The sequence below is a fragment of the Hyperolius riggenbachi genome, chromosome 3 (assembly GCF_040937935.1).
Source record: "Hyperolius riggenbachi isolate aHypRig1 chromosome 3, aHypRig1.pri, whole genome shotgun sequence".
NCBI classification, from domain to species: domain Eukaryota; kingdom Metazoa; phylum Chordata; class Amphibia; order Anura; family Hyperoliidae; genus Hyperolius; species Hyperolius riggenbachi.
In genome coordinates this window covers 74707376-74724941 of record NC_090648.1, presented here as the reverse complement: position 1 = coordinate 74724941, position 17566 = coordinate 74707376, and the positions used below count along the sequence as shown (strand labels likewise).

Genomic DNA, 17566 nt, shown 5'->3' with positions numbered 1-17566 from the left:
GGAAAGCACTGCTGCCATGTCCTCTCTCGGTATACATGTAACTGCACCAGCTATTCATAGAACACATGTAAGACATGAGGAAGATTTATATGTGCAGAGCATATCTGGTTGCCATGGTGATTATTGCCATGAAGACCTAAATAAACCCCAGGAAATGGCACTTCTGTATAATCACACGCTACATTTGCTATCTTATCTATACATTACTTTGCACTTCTTATAAAGCACTTGATTAAAGGACCACTATCGTGGAAAAAAAAGTAGGCAGTTAAAATCTGACAGAACCGACAGGTTTTGGGCCAGTCCATTTCCTCATGGGGAATTCTCAGGGTTTTCTTTGTTTTCAGCAGAATTTCCTGAACAGCAGTTTAACTGCCAAAATAGTAAGATACCAGCCAGACTCCTTACTCACCTGCATACCATTTTGTCAGACTTTGCAACTGCTGTTCAGGAAATGCTGTTGAAAACAAAGAAAACCCAGAGAATCCCCCATGAGGAGATGGACTGGCCCAAAACCTGTCAGATTTTAACGCCTAGTTTTTTCGCAATAGTGGTCCTTTAATTTCTTGATCTTCAGAATCCTGCTGTACTTCATATATACCTGTATGAGCTCACTAGCTCCAGCCTACTGATCAACTGACATCTAAACAGTAACCAGAACAACGGTCATCTTCATGTTTACTATTTACATGCAGGGGCGTAGCAATAGCCATATCAGCCATAGCAACTGCTATGAGACCCTGGAGTAGAAGGTACCAAGATACAAGTACTTGATGTGTTCTCTATTAAATAAACTTTCATTTTCTTCTCCATCCTCTGACAGTATTGTCTTTGTGCCCAAGAACTATACAAAGTGTACATTGCATGGAAATGTAAGTTGCCCAGTCAACTTATATCCTGAGGGTAGGGCCAGGTGGCATTACTCAAAAGTGTCTAAATCAGATGGCCCCATGAAAATTTTGCTTTGGGGCCCCATAGTCACTAGCTATACCAGTTTACATTCATTAGTGTTTTTTTCTGGAAATATACCTGAAGAAGGGGACTAGATCCCTAAAAGCTTGCAATATACAGTATAACTATCAGTTAGCTATTAAAATGTATTTATTTTACAAGACTTTTTTTACCTCTATAAAGCAATTCATTTAGGATCACCTTAGATTGTGTAGATAGATAAAGGTCTTCTACAAGAAACTAGGGGTGAGGGAAATATAGAAAGTGCAATTTCTGACTTCTTTGTAAACATGCTCTCTCTACCTGGAATTGGTGTGGATCAGCTTCCTTTTACGGACAAGCATGGAGTGACCAAGCATGGAAAAACCAAATAAAAACAACTGTATTTTTATTAAAGAAAACAATTTGATGTAAAAAAAAATAAAAGTAACAATGGCTCCCATGGCTTCAGAGTCCAGATCTAAATCCCATAGAGCACCTGTGCAGAAATTTAAAACCAGGAGTTGGCAGAAGAGACCTGGAACAGCTAGCAAAGGAAGAGTGGTCCAAAATTCAGGTAGAGAGAAGTAAAAGACTCATTGATTGATTTGCTGTACCAAAGGTAGTTTTTATTCACCAATTTCCTATGGTACCTGCCTTGCTAGAAGGAAGAAACAGTTTTATTCATCTTTCAGGACAGTTGCTTCACCAAATGCAATTCCCTCCTTCACATGTCTCAGAGGACAGCAGTAGGGTGCCTGGTGGATTTCAATGCTGGATATACCTTGTATGTCCAGGAACCTACAGCAGTGCTGAACTGTGTGTGTTGCTCTCTGCTCAAAGTAAGTTGCATTACTTGATGGTGGTGTATGATCTATCCCTGCATATTTTTCTTCAGTAAAGAGTTCTAACTTGTTATACTGGGTGCCTATCTGCTTGTACAGGCCACTCTGCTCCATTAGCTTCTGCATAGGGTTGTGCTTTGGCTGGCTTCCTTGCTTAGCTAAGTGCTTGCTTCTTTGTGCATGGAATTGAAACAGTCTATGGACTCATTGCTGGTCAACACCAGTTGCAACCTGGAGAAGCTGAGTGTTGGCAGAGGGGAGTAGATCGGTGCTATGGCGTGGTATGTTTGATGCAACAGCGCTGTTGTATTTTCATGAGTGGTGCCAACTACCTTTTAAGCTGACACTGTGAAAATTTATCCTGCAAATCGATCCCCTTTGTACACCCATCTGTGTTATCACATAGTGCCCTAGCCACTCCTCGAATGTCCTACGGTCCCGCCATGGGTTAGCTTGCTTAGTCTTCTTCACCTTGCCGACCATCAAGTGTGTCCTGCGCAAGCAGAATGCTCTTGATGGCGGCAAGGCGTAGAAGACTACGTGTGGCCGGGGGCCGACTCCTAGTTGGCCGAAAACAAAACTAACCCGCGGTGGGGACCGGAGGACACTTGAGGAGCGGCGAGGGGACAGGGCGGCTGCAGGGGGCTGGCAGAAGCCACAGGTAAGTGAAACTTATTTTTTTTAAGGTCCAATCTTTGGTGGTGAGAAAGGGCATTTCATTGCAAACTTGAAAGACTTCCAAGATGAATTAAAAAAATCTATTTTTACATCCCTGGGGCTTCTTCCAGCCCCTATAAGTCACGTGTGTCCCTCGCTGCAGCTCCGGTCTTCCTCCGTCTCTCCCTCTGCCAGCCTCTGAAATTCACCAACCCTCGAAATGCTCGGCGTCTTTTGTGGATGAACGGGCCTGGGAGCGTACTGCAGTAGTACTGCGCAAGCACAGTACACTAAGGTGGCGCGGGTGCAAGCCCCGCATGCGCAGAAGATGCAAACCCATCTAGGGGTTGGCGATCTTCAGAGGCTGCCAGCGGGAGGCGGAGGGACACACGTAACTTGCAGGTTTTTTTAATTCACCTCATGAGTCCTTTAAAGGGATACTGTAGGGGGGGGGGGTCGGGGGAAAATGAGTTGAACTTACCCGGGGCTTCTAATGGTCCCCCGCAGACATCCTGTGCCCGCGCAGCCACTCACCGATGCTCTGGCCCCGCCTCCAGTTCACTTCTGGAATTTCTGACTTTAAAGTCAGAAAACCACTGCGCCTGCGTTGCCGTGTCCTCACTCCCGCTGATGTCACCAGGAGTGTACTGCGCAGACACAGACCATACTGGGCCTGCGCTGTGCGCTCTTGGTGACATCAGCGGGATCGAGGACACGGCAACGCAGGCGCAGTGGTTTTCAGACTTTAAAGTCTGAAATTCCAGAAGTGAACCTGGAGGCGGGGCCGGAGCATCAGTGTATGGCTGCGCCAACACAGGATGTCTGCGTGGGACCGTTAGAAGCCCCGGGTAAGTTCAACTCATTTTCCCCTGACCCCCCTACAGTATCCCTTTAAAGAGATCCCGAGGTGGGCTCAAAAAAAGTAGACTACCTGATCCGGGGGGCTGAGCGGATCAGGTAGCGTTAAAAAAACACAGCTCCTGTGAGCCGCAATGGCCATGGCAGGGGGCGTGGCCAGGGAGAGAGAGCCTCTCTCCCGGTATTTACCTCTGAGATAGCGACAAATATTGTCACTTATCTCAGGGAGGGGGATGGGGGCTATAGCGATGCATTCCAGAATGTAAATGAGGGAGAGGAAAGATTTTACAATGGGCAAACACTGACTAAATCTGTAAATGAATCAATACGCAATTCTATTAATTGTTATTTTCACTACAGTTCCTCTTAAAGGAAAGGAAACCTGAGACAGCTAAGAATAAAAATTATATCTACCTGGGGCTTCCTTCAGCCCCCTTCATGCCGCCCAAACCACCTGCATTTTCTGCTAGTCAGGGCGTACTGCTCATGCACGGCCCGGCCGCGGGCGCCCTATTGTACTCCTGTGGCTGGGAGCGTTCTGTGCCTGTGCAGTACTACTGTGCAGGACACTCCCGGCCAAGGGAGCTCAACAGGGGAGCATGCGTGACCGAACTGCCCCTGCGCTGACTGGGCGAATTACCCAACCACCAAGCAGAGGATGAAGTCAGCGAGGGACCGATCAGCCTGAAGAGGGCAGGAGGAAGTCCCAGGTATGTATAATTTTTTTTCTTTTAGTCATCTCAGGTACACTTTAAGCTCCTTCATATCCCCAACCCAATTACTACTGACAGCATTTGTTTAGTTTAAAGGACTTTTAATGTTTCACATCAGAGGGTGAAATGTGTCAAAATACCTGATAAGCAATAATCTGAAGGCAAGTTATTTTACTATACAGACAGCACAGCGGTGACATTTCTTCACTCATCTTAAAGTGACAACGTAGTTTAACACCACATATAAGCCATCTCTTTACAAATCCTCATCCCAGCATTGGGTAATCTCCAGAACTACTTCGCTGGCTTCTTCTGTGTCTTGAATCCCAGCTGTAGAATCTCCTCTCCAGAGGATCCGATGCTGCCCAACCAGACCTACAGCAAGCTGAGATGTCTCCCTTCTTCCAGTGTGTCTTCCGATAACATGGAAACTTGTAACAAGAACGAGGATGGCCCATAACAAGCAGCGCAGAGAGTGGGGCACAGCTGGGAACGCAGGCACAAACATAACCACTAAAGTCTCTGCGAGATATGGTTACTCAGCTGAAGCATCAGTTTATGGTGGAGGTGCCCTTAAAATTCACAGACCTTTAAGGCTTTGTGGGTAAAATACAGGTCAAGGCAAAAGGGAAGCAACCTAGTTGTGGACCTACAAGCCAATGGCTGGCAGAGCCTACTGGTTCCTGTAGTTTCACAATTACTGAAAGGCCACATCCTAAAGAGAAGCTGCAGTCAAAACTTTTTTTTTGTTTTTTTTAATGCAGTGGAGAATGGTTAGAACTGGTGGCCTGTTTCCTGAGAACCCACTGAGGAGGGTTTCCCGTATTCCTGTTCTGGTGATCAGCAGTGAGAAGGACTTCCTATTTATACTTTGTGGACTGAATTCTTCATACAGCCCGCCCAAATGGGACCTAGTGACACAACTTACAATGACATCTCTGGAGATATCCAAGCGTCCTCCAGTGGGGACATCACAGGTAACCAAGCATGCCTGGACTGCATTATATAAAAACGGTCTATAGTAAAGGGTACTTGTAATAAGGATAGGAAAACAAAGTTAGATACTTACCTTAGTAGGGGGAAGCCTCTCGATGGTCTAGAACAGGGGTGTCCAGCATCTGTGCCAAGGGCAAACCACATCCCTCAAGGCCCTTTCCAATGGTCCCTCCCAAAGTTATTGTGATAGTTTATTTGCATGCCCACAGGCCATTGCTGTGGTGCCACATGAATTAATGTTTAGGCCCACCTGTGTCACTGCTATGCTTCCTCTCCCCCCCTCCCCTCCTCCCAGCTCTCCTGTAGACCCATAGGAGTTAATATAGAACTACAAATAAGTTGCTATGGAGTGTATACTCAGTATACACTGGAAAATGTCAGCCAGTTCGGCCCCCAGCTATCCCATACCAGTGGTCAAACACCTTGGTCATACTTCAAAGAAATTGATGAAGTCACATCAAGCATCCTCCTTCATCTCTGCCTAACTACCTGTGACCTGGATACTGGCCCAACACAGTTCATGTTGAACTGCCCTGACCTGATTGTACCGGTATTCCTCAAAATTGTTAACTGTTGCTTACAATCAGGGATATTTCCTGCTTTACTGAAGGAAGCAATCATCAGGCCTCTCCTCAAAAAACCCTCCCTGGACCAGATGCAATGACCAGCTACAGACCTGTCTCTAACCTCCCCTTTCTGGGCAAGCTAATTGAAAAAGCTGTTTACCTTCAGCTAGAAGCCAAAATCCTACAAAACAACAGTTATGACCCATTCCAGTCTGGCTTCAGGAAACACCACAGCACTGAAACTGCCCTCATCCAAATATGCAACCACCTGCTCATGGCAAGAGACAGAGGAGAGTACTCGATCCTCATACTGCTAGACCTTTCTGCAGCCTTTGATACAGTTGACCATGACATCTTGATAAACAGGCTACAGGAATACTGCGGCATTGATGGCATAGTTCTTCAGTGGTTCCAATCCTTCTTGAGTGGCAGAACCCACAAAGTGTCTATGGGGCCCTTCCTGTCCACCCCTGTATCACTTAAGTATGGGGTGCCTCAGGGCTCAATCCTCTCTCCCCTGCTTTTCACAATTTACATGTTACCGCTTGGAAAATTAATACAAAAACATGGCCTGACATACCACTGCTATGCAGACGACACCCAACTATATCTTTCCTTCAAGCCTGGTGTGACAGACCCAACTCTAACTATAAACGCCTGCTTACGTGAACTACAGCAATGGATGAATGACAACTGGCTGAAACTAAATGCAGACAAAACTGAAGACCTTCTGATTGGAGGGCAGAGCATGATAACAAAACAACTTAACTTGCAGTCTTCACCACTGGGAATAGGAGGCACGGATCTACGCAGCTCTGATCATGTGCGTAGCCTGGGAGTTCTAATTGATGGGAATTTAAACTTCAGAACTCAAATCTCTGCTGTGGTGAAATCATCCTATTTTCACCTGAAGAACATTTCAAAAATCAAGCACCTCATCCCCCCAGAAGATCTGCCAACCTTAGTCCATGCCTTCATCACATCCCGACTGGACTACTGTTATGCTCTCTACACTGGCCTTCCAAAAAAGGTCTTGCACCGCCTACAGCTGATACAGAATACTGCTGCCAGACTGCTAACCAACAAACCCTGTCACTGCCACATAACGCCAGTCCTGCGTCCTGCACTCCCTTCACTGGCTACCTATAGAATGGAGGGTCCTATTCAAGATCGGCCTACTGACATTTAAATCCCTGAATAATCTAGGCCCTGGATACATGAAAGATATGTTGCAGCTACGTAGCAATCCCCGCATTCTCAGATCCACAGGTTCTAATAATCTAGTCATACCCAGAGTCCACTTGGAATCTTTTGGTCCCAGAGCCTTCTGTCATGCTGCCCCTACGTTTTGGAACTCCTTACCTCAAAAGATCAGGACAGCTCCATCCCTGGACGTGTTTAAATCCAGACTGAAAACCCACCTGTTCAGTTTAGCATTTGCAGAAATATAACTTTTGTTGTGTGAATACTTCATCCTACTAACTACTGAATCTGAGAGAGCCTAAGCGCTTTGAGTCCTATGGGAGAAAAGCGCTATAGAAAGGTTATTGTATTGTATATTGTATTGGTATGGCCCTTGGTTGAAAAAAGTTTGGACACCCCAGTCTAGAAGCTTTCCCAGTCTTTAATTGCCCCTTCTGTGCTGCGCTGGGCCTCCCCCTAAAGAATCCTCAACATTAAAGTAGAGCATTTCTTGTGGCCACACCGTCCTCCATGTACAAGCACAGTAACAAAGGGAGCTCATGCACAGAGGTGATTCTGTTCTACTACGCAGGTACGGACGTCCATGTACTGTGCAGTGAGGCCACATTCATACACAGAGGAGAAAACCTCAAGAATAAAAGGATACAAGAAAGGACCAGGCCAGTTTAGTGTAGAATGTATAACCAAAGCAGATGCTTTGAGGTGAGACACTCATGGATGCTCACAAAATTGAGTCGCAGTTCAGGCAACCACTGGTGAAAAGTCCGTCCTCAGGGATGCAACATCTTCACGCCTCCACACTAAAATTATTTTATGTAAAACTAACTATAAAAAGGAGATGGTCAACAAATTGAGGTAGGAGGAGATTAAAAAAAAATTAAAAACAAAAAAAAGGAATTTAAGGGGAACTCCTGGAAGTCACAGAAATACTATATAACAAGGCAAGTACAGCAATGCTAAAGTAGAACACCGGGTGGTATCTATAGGACTTCCAGGAGGCAAGTTCACCTCATACTCCTTATTTCTTGGGTAGCTCCACCTTTTGTCAGGGTTGCTGAGAAGACTGCAGTTACAAAACTGCTAACTCACTATTGCATCAGTGGCCCTTGGTGTGCATCTGTATGACCCATGTAAGGCCAAATCGACCATTTGCAGAAGACACATTTGAAAGCATTACAGTGCAGGTTTAAGGATCTTACCTGGGGCTTCTTCCAGCCCCTAGAAGTCATTTGTTTCCCTTGTTGCAGCTCCTGTCTTCTCCAGGGTCCCCCTGGCACGCTTCAAAGGATCGCCGACCCCTGATGGGTCAGCATCTTCTGGGCATGAAAGCGTGCACCCCACATGAGAACATGCCCCCGTCACCAGTCCTGCCGATGTCAGTTCCATAAAGTCTGTGACTTGTGCCGAGTCACGGGCCACTGCGCATGCGTGGTCCCAGACCTTGCACTTCCCCGACCACGCTCCTGTGGCCTGCAGCGTTCTGCGCATGCACGTCAGTAATACCGTAATGGAGCTTGCACAGAATTCTCCTAGAAACGGGAACGCAATCAAGGTGTGCATGTGGCCTGGACCCCACTTGCACAGTGGTGCGCAACACAGCTAGATAACAGGCCCCACAGCGGCACAACGGAGGGGACCATATGGTCTTCAAGGGAGAAGACTGACTATAGAGGGTTGAAGAAACTCCCAGGCAAGCAAAATTCCTTGGATGCAATGCGTTTTTGTAGAACTCCGGAAACGCCTTAGTAAATCAGGCTCAATGTCATTTACTATGTTAATATAGTTCAAAGAAAGCCATAGAGGATGCACTTAAGTGGAAACAGGATGTCCAAATCACAGCAGTGACCTGGTGTCACCAGAGCAGGAAGTGAGGGATACCCTTCCCAACAAGGTCACAAACAGCAATAAAACACTGGCAAAGGTTCTAACCAATCTTCTAACATCCTTTCAAACTTAATAAAATGTCTTGGCTGGAGGCCCCTTTAAGTCAGATTTGGGGAATGCACAGTCCTTTAAAATACTGCATTATTGTACCAGCAATTGCACATACAGTTTTGCATTGGATATTTAACATGCATTGCAAAGATAATCCTGCATATCGACGCAAGAAAACAAAATACAGGGACATTGAAGCTGCAGCCTCCTTCAGCTGCAACCATCTACACTAGATTTCCACAAAGTTCACAGTTTAAAAGTTCATATTTGGTATGAAGTGCACAGTTGTGACATTCAGCGATTTCTCTGGATGACCTGTGATCAGCATCATTAGGCCCCCATCCAGTATATCATGTCCTACAGTGTATAAGGTTTGGGGATTGCACTTGTGAAGTGGTTAACACTGTTCCAGTGACTCAGAAGTAACAGAAATCCCATTGTTGGCGTCTATCAGAAATGAGCGTCAACACCCATTGGTTAGTCGTACAGGATGCGAGATCAAATAATCTCTGTAGAATTCGTACGCTTGCTACGCAGGATGTCATATAGCCGATTCAGCGCCAGAGCGTCCATATACTTTATCTCAAACACGTTCCTTTATTTTCGACATGTCCTTCCCTAGAAGAATAAAGATGGGTCAGGAAGCTTATGCAGAATCAGTTTTAACAATACCTAAACTCTAATTTAATTTTTTTAAAACATAACCATGACTCCCTAGAGGTATTGGTTAAAGCACCTCTAAACTGTAGAAAAAAAAATGAATTACCGTAAGTTCATGATAGGCTACATCAACTACTCATTCTACTCACTGCCTTCAGTGTACTCTTCTCCCCACAGCCTCCCAGAAGCTCCTATGAGCGGTGACAAGTGATTCTAAACAGCACATGTGCAAATTCTGAACCGCACATTCCCAGAGAACGCAAGCGTTTGTGCTGTGCGCATGGTTTAGAACTCGCACATGCACAGTGCACCACTGCTATGTCGGGGGGAAGGGTGGTGGGGACTTCTGGGAGGATATTCGACAGGTGCCATGGTGAATGTACACTACAGACTCTTGATGTGCAGAGTCAGCCCTCCTATTTTGAGGTAAACGCTTAAGGTAGCCATACACTGGTCGATTTGTCATCAGATTCGACCAACTGACAGATCCCTATCTGATTGAATCTGATCAGAGAGGGATCGTATGGCTACCTTTACTGCAAACAGATTGTGAACCGATTTCAGCCTGAAACCGTTCACAATCTGTTGTGGTGGTGGTGGTGCTGCCGCCGCTCCCCCCGCCTGCATACATTACCTGATCCGCCGGCGCGACTCCAGTCCCCAGGTCACCGCTGCTCCGTCTCCGCTCTGGTCCCCGGCCTCGGCATGCTTTACTTCTTCCTGCCCGGCAGGAAGTTTAAACAGTAGAGCGCCCTCTACTGTTTAAACTTCCTGCCGGGCCGGAGGAACTGAAGCATGCCGGAGACCAGCGCGGACACGGAGCAGCGGTGACCGGGCGTAGACTAGTGTTGGGCGAACAGTGTTCGCCACTGTTCGGGTTCTGCAGAACATCACCCTATTCGGGTGATGTTCGAGTTCGGCCGAACACCTGATGGTGTTCGGCCTTTTTAGTTCGGGTTCGCCCGAACTTTTCAATGCCCGCCGAACAGGGCCCCTGTTCGGCCGACCCCCTCCCCCCACCCCCTCCGCTAGCGCTCCCCCCTCTGCCCGCTTCCCCATAAAAAAAGTTTAAGGCAAGTTAAATAGTACCTGGTGGCTGGCACTGGCAGTGGAGTGAGGAGGAGGAGGAGTCCGAGTAGCAGAGTGACGCGTTGAGGCCGGGCAGCGGGCGGTTCAGCGGTAGTACCCTTGTGGTACTTCCGCACTTTCTCTGACCTCACGTCCTCTGCATACGAGGGTACGCGTCACGCGTGCCCTCGTATGCGTCATCACGTAGAGGACGTGAGGTCAGAGAAAGGGCGGAAGTACCACAAGGGTACTACCGCTGAACCGCCCGCTGCCCGGCCTCAACGCGTCACTCTTCTACTCGGACTCCTCCTCCTCCTCACTCCACTGCCAGTGCCAGCCACCAGGTACTATTTAACTTGCCTTAAACTTTTTTTATGGGGAAGCGGGCAGAGGGGGGAGCGCTAGCGGAGGGGGTGGGGGGAATTTCCGACCCCCCCCCCCCCGCGATCGGAGCATGCTCCCCCCTTAATGCCTGCGACCCCATAGGGCCCCCAAAATGGGCATGTTCGGGGGTCCCATTGACTTCCATTGAGTTCGGTGTTCAGGCCGAACATGCCGAACATCTGGCCCATGTTCGGCCTGTTCAGCCCGAACATCCAGGTGTTCGCCCAACACTAGCGTAGACGTGCCGGCGGAGCAGGTAATGTATGCGGCTCTATTGCGTCGGTCGTCGGGTACTCGAACGCCGCTAGCTAGGGCTCCCTACCCGCGGGCGATCGACGCTAATTTTCCGCACGGAGCGATCGACGGGATCGGACGAACAGGATCGAAATTCAGCGTGTAGCGCGAACGATTGGCAGCAGATTCGATCCCAGTGATCGAATCTGCTGTCGAAACGGCGGTGAATCGGGCCAGTGGACTATGATACATATACTACACGATACACACAGACATTTGACTATGGTAGGGATTAGATTGTGAGCTCCTCTGACCACACAATATACTCTGTACAGCGCTGTGGAAGATGTCGGCGCTATATAAATGCTAAATAATAATAATGCTCAGGTACTGCTTTTTCTGATGTCAAAGTGCACATACAATTTTTTTTTCTGGCAAAATTGAACTATCTAGCACCACCTTCTGGCATTTTTTGCAACTGCATCTTATTCTAAGCATTTTGCTATCCAAGTCTTCCTACTGCTTTTTTTGCAGCTACAGTACCAAGTGGTGGCTGGGATATATACCATCCAATCAGCACAAGCTGAACACAGACGGGGCCTGTGTGCTGTACGTCGCGTGGAAGGACTTCAGGATGGGGATGAGACTAGGAAATGACGGTCGCAAACCAGCTTCTGTTTCCCAACAGTTCTTCATAAGTTTGTATATCTGGAGAGACGAGAGAAGATGTTTGCAGCAAAATCCACAGTAAACAGCAATATCCAATATAGTCCCTTATTTATGTAAAAGCAAACCTGTAAATAACTACATTCAATTAATGTGACGCAATCTACATCTAAAAATACAGGCGCTTGTCACAGTATGAGGCACTAAAAGTAATCAGAATTACATGCGTAACGTCTTACGTGTGGAAGAGTAGAATGGAATACACCACATGCAATGTATTACGCTCTACTCATCGTGTGCAAGACTAAGTGATGGAGGACAGGGGGAGTCTCTTCAGGCAAGTGATCGCTCTGTACTGTCCCCGGAGATGGACACTAGCAACTTTTTTTTTTGTAACCTGCCCCCAGGGGCTCGGGCCACACCCATCTGAGTAGCCACAACCCACCCGCCAGCTTGGCACCCATGGCCTGACTGGTGGCTGCTGAGCTGGGGGTCGGCCACAGTCCCGCAGGTGGAGGTTTCCAAAACAGCTTTGATAGACTTCGGAAATATGGTCGCTGCCACACTGCTGAGGAAAGGGCAGAGCGTCACCTATGCTCTGAAGACATCAGGACAGGTATGTATTTATCCCTCTTTCTCCTCCATCCATCCTCATTGAGACAAGAAAATGACAGACTGTCAATGACAAGCCCTTAGAAACCCTAAAACCGTTTACTGCATACAAAGTACTGCCACCCCTATGGTTCTACAGTTTCTTACTTACAACAGATTTCTTGCCTGCATGGGGGCTGCCATGCTGTGGGTGATGTCAACACTATACATGTGAATCCTCTCTGTCTCTCTGAAACCTAAACCTAGCCTGTTATCTAAAGTACTCGAAAAATTAGAATATCGTGCAAACTAATCTATGAGATAGACTCATGACAGGGGTTGGACAAAATAATGGAAACACCTTGAAAATCAACAAAATATATTTTAATATGGTGTAGGTCCACCTCTTGCGGCAATTACAGCCTCAATTCTCAGAGGTATTGATTTATACATATTGTGAATTGTTTCCAAAGGAATTTTAGCCCATTCTTCAGTTAAAACACCCTCCAGTTCTTTTAGAGACGATGGCGGCGGAAATCGACTTCTTACTTGAATCTCTAATAACGACCATAAATGCTCAATAATGTTGAGGTCTGGGGATTGTGGTGGCCACATGAGATGCTCAACTTCATTAGAATGTTCCTCGTGCCATTCTTTAACAATTCTAGCTGTATGGATCTGGGCATTATCATCTTGAAAGATGGCATTCCCCTCCGGAAGCAGTTCTTGAACCATAGGATGAACTTTGTCACCCAAAATTCCTAAATAGTCTCGGCTGTTAATGCTTCCATGAAGGGAAATCATTGGCCCGGCAGATTTCCAAGAAATAGCACCCCAGATCATCACAGAACCCAGCCATGTTTTACGGTTGGGAGAAGGCAGTACTGAGCGCGCCCAGACTGGTGCTGCTGCTCTCTAAGGCTGCTCCAGACATTACATCTCATTTCTGCTACTTTAAACCTCTTAATGGAAAGACTGGACCGAAATTTCAGTGGATTCTAATGTATCACTTCTCCAGCAACACCTATAACCTTTCAGAACACCTGGATTACTTGGGATGGCAAAGATTTAAGCTGGATTGGATCTTCCTTGGTATCACACACTGCTGGACACTGCACACCTTCCTTGGAATTGACCTGAGACCTTAAAGACTTTCTGCCTCTTTGTGCCCGCCGTCTCCCATCCTGTGAGTAACTTTCATCGATTATCTACAGCATCTATGCTCAATAGACTATATTTTTCTACATATATTATATATTATATCTTCAAACTCCTAAACAAAGGACTGTGTTTTCAAATCCATGCTGTCCATCCATACATCTCTGTGTAAGGACAATTCAGTCTATACAGGCCCTTTGATCTCTGCAGGATACCAGCCACAGCTGTGAAAGTTCACACCTTGACTTTAAATAGGGCCTTTCTTAGCAGGAGCCCTGAGCTGTCTCTTGTCCATCCTAATGTGTAAACATCATTATTCAGCACAGACACTTCTAGCTGTATACCAACCAAGAAATATATATCCAATTGACAAATCAACAATAATTCTACTTAAGTCTGTTGGAATCTACAGAAAGACAAAGAGAGGATCCAGGGGACGTGGGAAAAGACGTTATTCACTGCAGAACCAAAATAACTCTGTGACAAAATCTACAGAGTACACCCAGCCAACAACCCTAATAGCTCCAGCACAATCCAGCAGAGATGACAGCCACACATCTGGAGACTGTTCCCTCCTGGAGTCCTCAATCTCAGACCTCAGCTCCCAGGGTAGCCCCATCAAGGTTGTCCTCTGCAACGTCAGATCAATAAACAACAAAACAGCAATCATACATGATCTAATAGAGTCTTCTGATCTGGCCTGCCTGACTGAAACCTGGCTTTCTGAACCTGTTGGCCCCACCCTGGAGGCAGCTGTGCCAACAAACTATTCCGTGATATACTGCAACAGGAAAGAACGCAGGGGAGGAGAGGTTGCACTCTGCTTTAGATCAGCTTTGAAAATCAGACTACTTACTGTAGGTCCTACCAACTCGTTTGAATGCTTGGGGGTGCAACTTTCAGCTGAGGAAAACATTAACATATTGCTGATCTACCGCCCACCAGAAAAATACTCAGACTTCCTTGAGGAACTTGTAGACCTCCTATGCAACCTAACACTGGAACACCCCAGATGGATTGTTCTTGGAGATTTCAATACATGGGTGGACGACTCCTCCTCACAATTTGGAAAAGAGCTACCTCGTGCCTTACATGAACTGGGCTTCCTCCAATCAATCAGCTCTGCTACTCACAGGAAAGGTCACACTCTGGACCTTATATTCCATACTGGGCTGTCAATAGCCAATGTGGAAATTAATCCTGTTGCCTGGTCAGACCATCACACTATCCACTTCTCCCTCTCAATACCAGCCGTCAAACACCAGGTCAAATAAAATCAAATAAAATATCGCCGCTTAAAAGGGCTAACACCTCAACATATCCGAGATAACCTTAGCTTTGATGAATTGACTGACTCCAGCTTGGACCCTGATACTCTGGTGTTTAAATACAACAAATGTGTGTCCTCCACCTTTGAGACCATTGCTCCTCTGCGCACCAAATATCTTACTCCACACCATCATGCACAGTGGTTTGATAACGCTATAAAAGAGCTGAAAAGACAAGGCCGAAAACTTGAGAGGCTGTGGCGCAAATCTCAGTCCCCAGAAGACAAACATGCCTTAATCTTCCACTTGAAGAGCTACCAAAAGGTAATCACGGGAAAAAAATCATCCTTTCTATCACAAGAGATTGCAAATGCAGTTAACAAACCAGCCCAACTGTTCCGCACAGTGGAAAAACTCTGCAACCCAGCATGTCAAAAACTTAATATCGAGTCTTCAAAGGACCTCTGTGACCAATTTGCCCATTTCTTCACAGACAAAGTCTCCGCTATAAGGTCCGCCATCCAACTTACAGCATCTGAGCCTAATATAGCGCCGAAGACCATTAGCAGAGACAACGTAACACCTTGGTCAAACTTCAAAGAAATTGATGAAGAAGTCACATCAAGCATCCTCCTTCACCTCTGCCTAACTACCTGTGACCTGGATCCTGGCCCAACACAGTTCATGTTGAACTGCCCCGACCTGTTCGTACCGGTATTCCTCAAAAATGTTAACTGTTCCTTACAATCAGGGATATTTCCTGCTTTACTAAAAGAAGCAATCATCAGGCCTCTCCTCAAAAAACCCTCCCTGGACCCAGATGCAATGACCAGCTACAGACCTGTCTCTAACCTCCCCTTTCTGGGCAAGCTAATTGAAAAAGCTGTATACCTCCAGCTAGAAACCAGAATCCTACAAAATAACAGTTATGACCCATTCCAGTCTGGCTTCAGGAAACACCACAGCACTGAAACTGCCCTCATTCAAATATGCAACCACCTGCTCATGGCAAGAGACAGAGGAGAGTGCTCGATCCTCATACTGCTAGACCTTTCTGCAGCCTTTGACACAGTTGACCATGACATCTTGATAAACAGGCTACAGGAATACTGCGGCATTGATGGCATAGTACTTCAGTGGTTCCAATCCTTCTTGAGTGGCAGAACCCACAAAGTGTCTATGGGGCCCTTCCTGTCCACCCCTGTAACACTTAAGTATGGGGTGCCCCAGGGCTCAATCCTCTCTCCCCTGCTTTTCACGATTTACATGCTACCGTTGGGAAAACTAATCCAAAAACATGGCCTGACATACCACTGCTATGCAGACGACACCCAACTATATCTTTCCTTCAAGCCTGGTGTGACAGACCCAACTCTAACTATAAACGCCTGCTTACGTGAACTACAGCAATAGATGAATGACAACTGGCTGAAACTAAATGTCCTTCTGATTGGAGGGCAGAGCATGATAACAAAACAACTTAACTTGCAGTCTTCACCACTGGGAATAGGAGGCACGGATCTATGCAGCTCTGATCATGTGCGTAGCCTGGGAGTTCTAATTGATGGGGATTTAAACTTCAGAACTCAAATCTCTGCTGTGGTGAAATCATCCTATTTTCACCTGAAGAACATTGCAAAAATCAAGCACCTCATACCCCCAGAAGATCTGCCAACCTTAGTCCACGCCTTCATCACATCCCGACTGGACTACTGCAATGCTCTCTACACTGGCCTTCCAAAAAAGGCCTTGTACCGCCTACAGCTGATACAGAATACTGCTGCCAGACTGCTAACCAACCAACCCCGTCACTGCCACATAACGCCAGTCCTGCATTCCCTTCACTGGCTACCTATAGAATGGAGGGTCCTATTCAAGATCGGCCTACTGACATTTAAATCCCTGAATAATCTAGGCCCTGGATACATGAAAGATATGTTACAGCTGCGTAGCAATCCCCGCATTCTCAGATCCACAGGTTCTAATAATCTAGTCATACCCAGAATCCACTTGGAAACTTTTGGTCCCAGAGCCTTCTGTCATGCTGCCCCTACATTTTGGAACTCCTTACCTCAACAGATCAGGACAGCCCCATCCCTGGACGTGTTTAAATCCAGATGAAAACCCACCTGTTCAGTCTGGCATTTGCAGAAATATAACTTTTGTTGTGTGAATACTTCATCCTACTAATTACTGAATCTGAGAGAGCCTAAGCGCTTTGAGTCCTATGGGAGAAAAGCGCTATAGAAATGTTATTGTATTGTATTGTATTGGATGAAATGCTTCTTTCGGCGGTCTCCAAACGTACACTCGGCCGGAAATAAGGTAAACGATCATTCGTCAGAGAAAATTACATTTTTCCACTACTCGAGGGACAAATTCTGGTGATTGCTACACCACTCTAAACACTTAGAAAACCTCTGCTCTCAAAGACAAATGTTTCAAATTGCGTGGAATCCAGATTTTTGCAGCTCCCGACTAACAGTTTTTGTGGAAACTGGGTTCTGTAGGTGTTCATTCAGCTCTGCAGTGATTTTAGGAGCAGTGGTCTTGCAAGCTTTTCTAACAATTCGATTTAGAGTCCGACGGTCTCTCTCAGACAACTTCGACTTTTGGCCACAACTGTGCTTTGCTGAGGATGCTTTTCCTTCTCTTTCAAAGGCAGTCATTACTTTTGAGACATTATCTCTTGAAATGCCAAGCATTCGGGCAGTTTCTGTTACAGTAGCGCCTGTCATACGAGCACCAACAATATGGCCTCTTTGAAAGTCTGAGAGATCTGCCATTTTTATAAATCATAACCAACTTTGGTTTAAATATCTGTAAAACAATTA

At 46.3% G+C, this 17566-nt stretch overlaps 1 protein-coding gene across 3 annotated transcripts in view; it reads right to left on the bottom strand.

Annotated features, from left to right (window-relative positions):
- Nucleotides 1-4083: 4083 nt before the first annotated feature.
- Nucleotides 4084-17566, bottom strand: part of TYK2 (tyrosine kinase 2) — a 114188-nt gene continuing 100705 nt past the window's right edge. For all 3 annotated transcript variants that reach the window (XM_068274388.1, XM_068274390.1, XM_068274389.1), the window contains exons 25-26: nucleotides 11616-11757; nucleotides 4084-9321 (exon numbers count right to left, since the gene is read on the bottom strand). In XM_068274388.1, coding sequence (XP_068130489.1) covers nucleotides 11623-11757 — 135 coding nt within the window. In that variant the 3' untranslated portion in view covers nucleotides 4084-9321; nucleotides 11616-11622. The remainder of the gene's footprint in view (nucleotides 9322-11615; nucleotides 11758-17566) is intronic.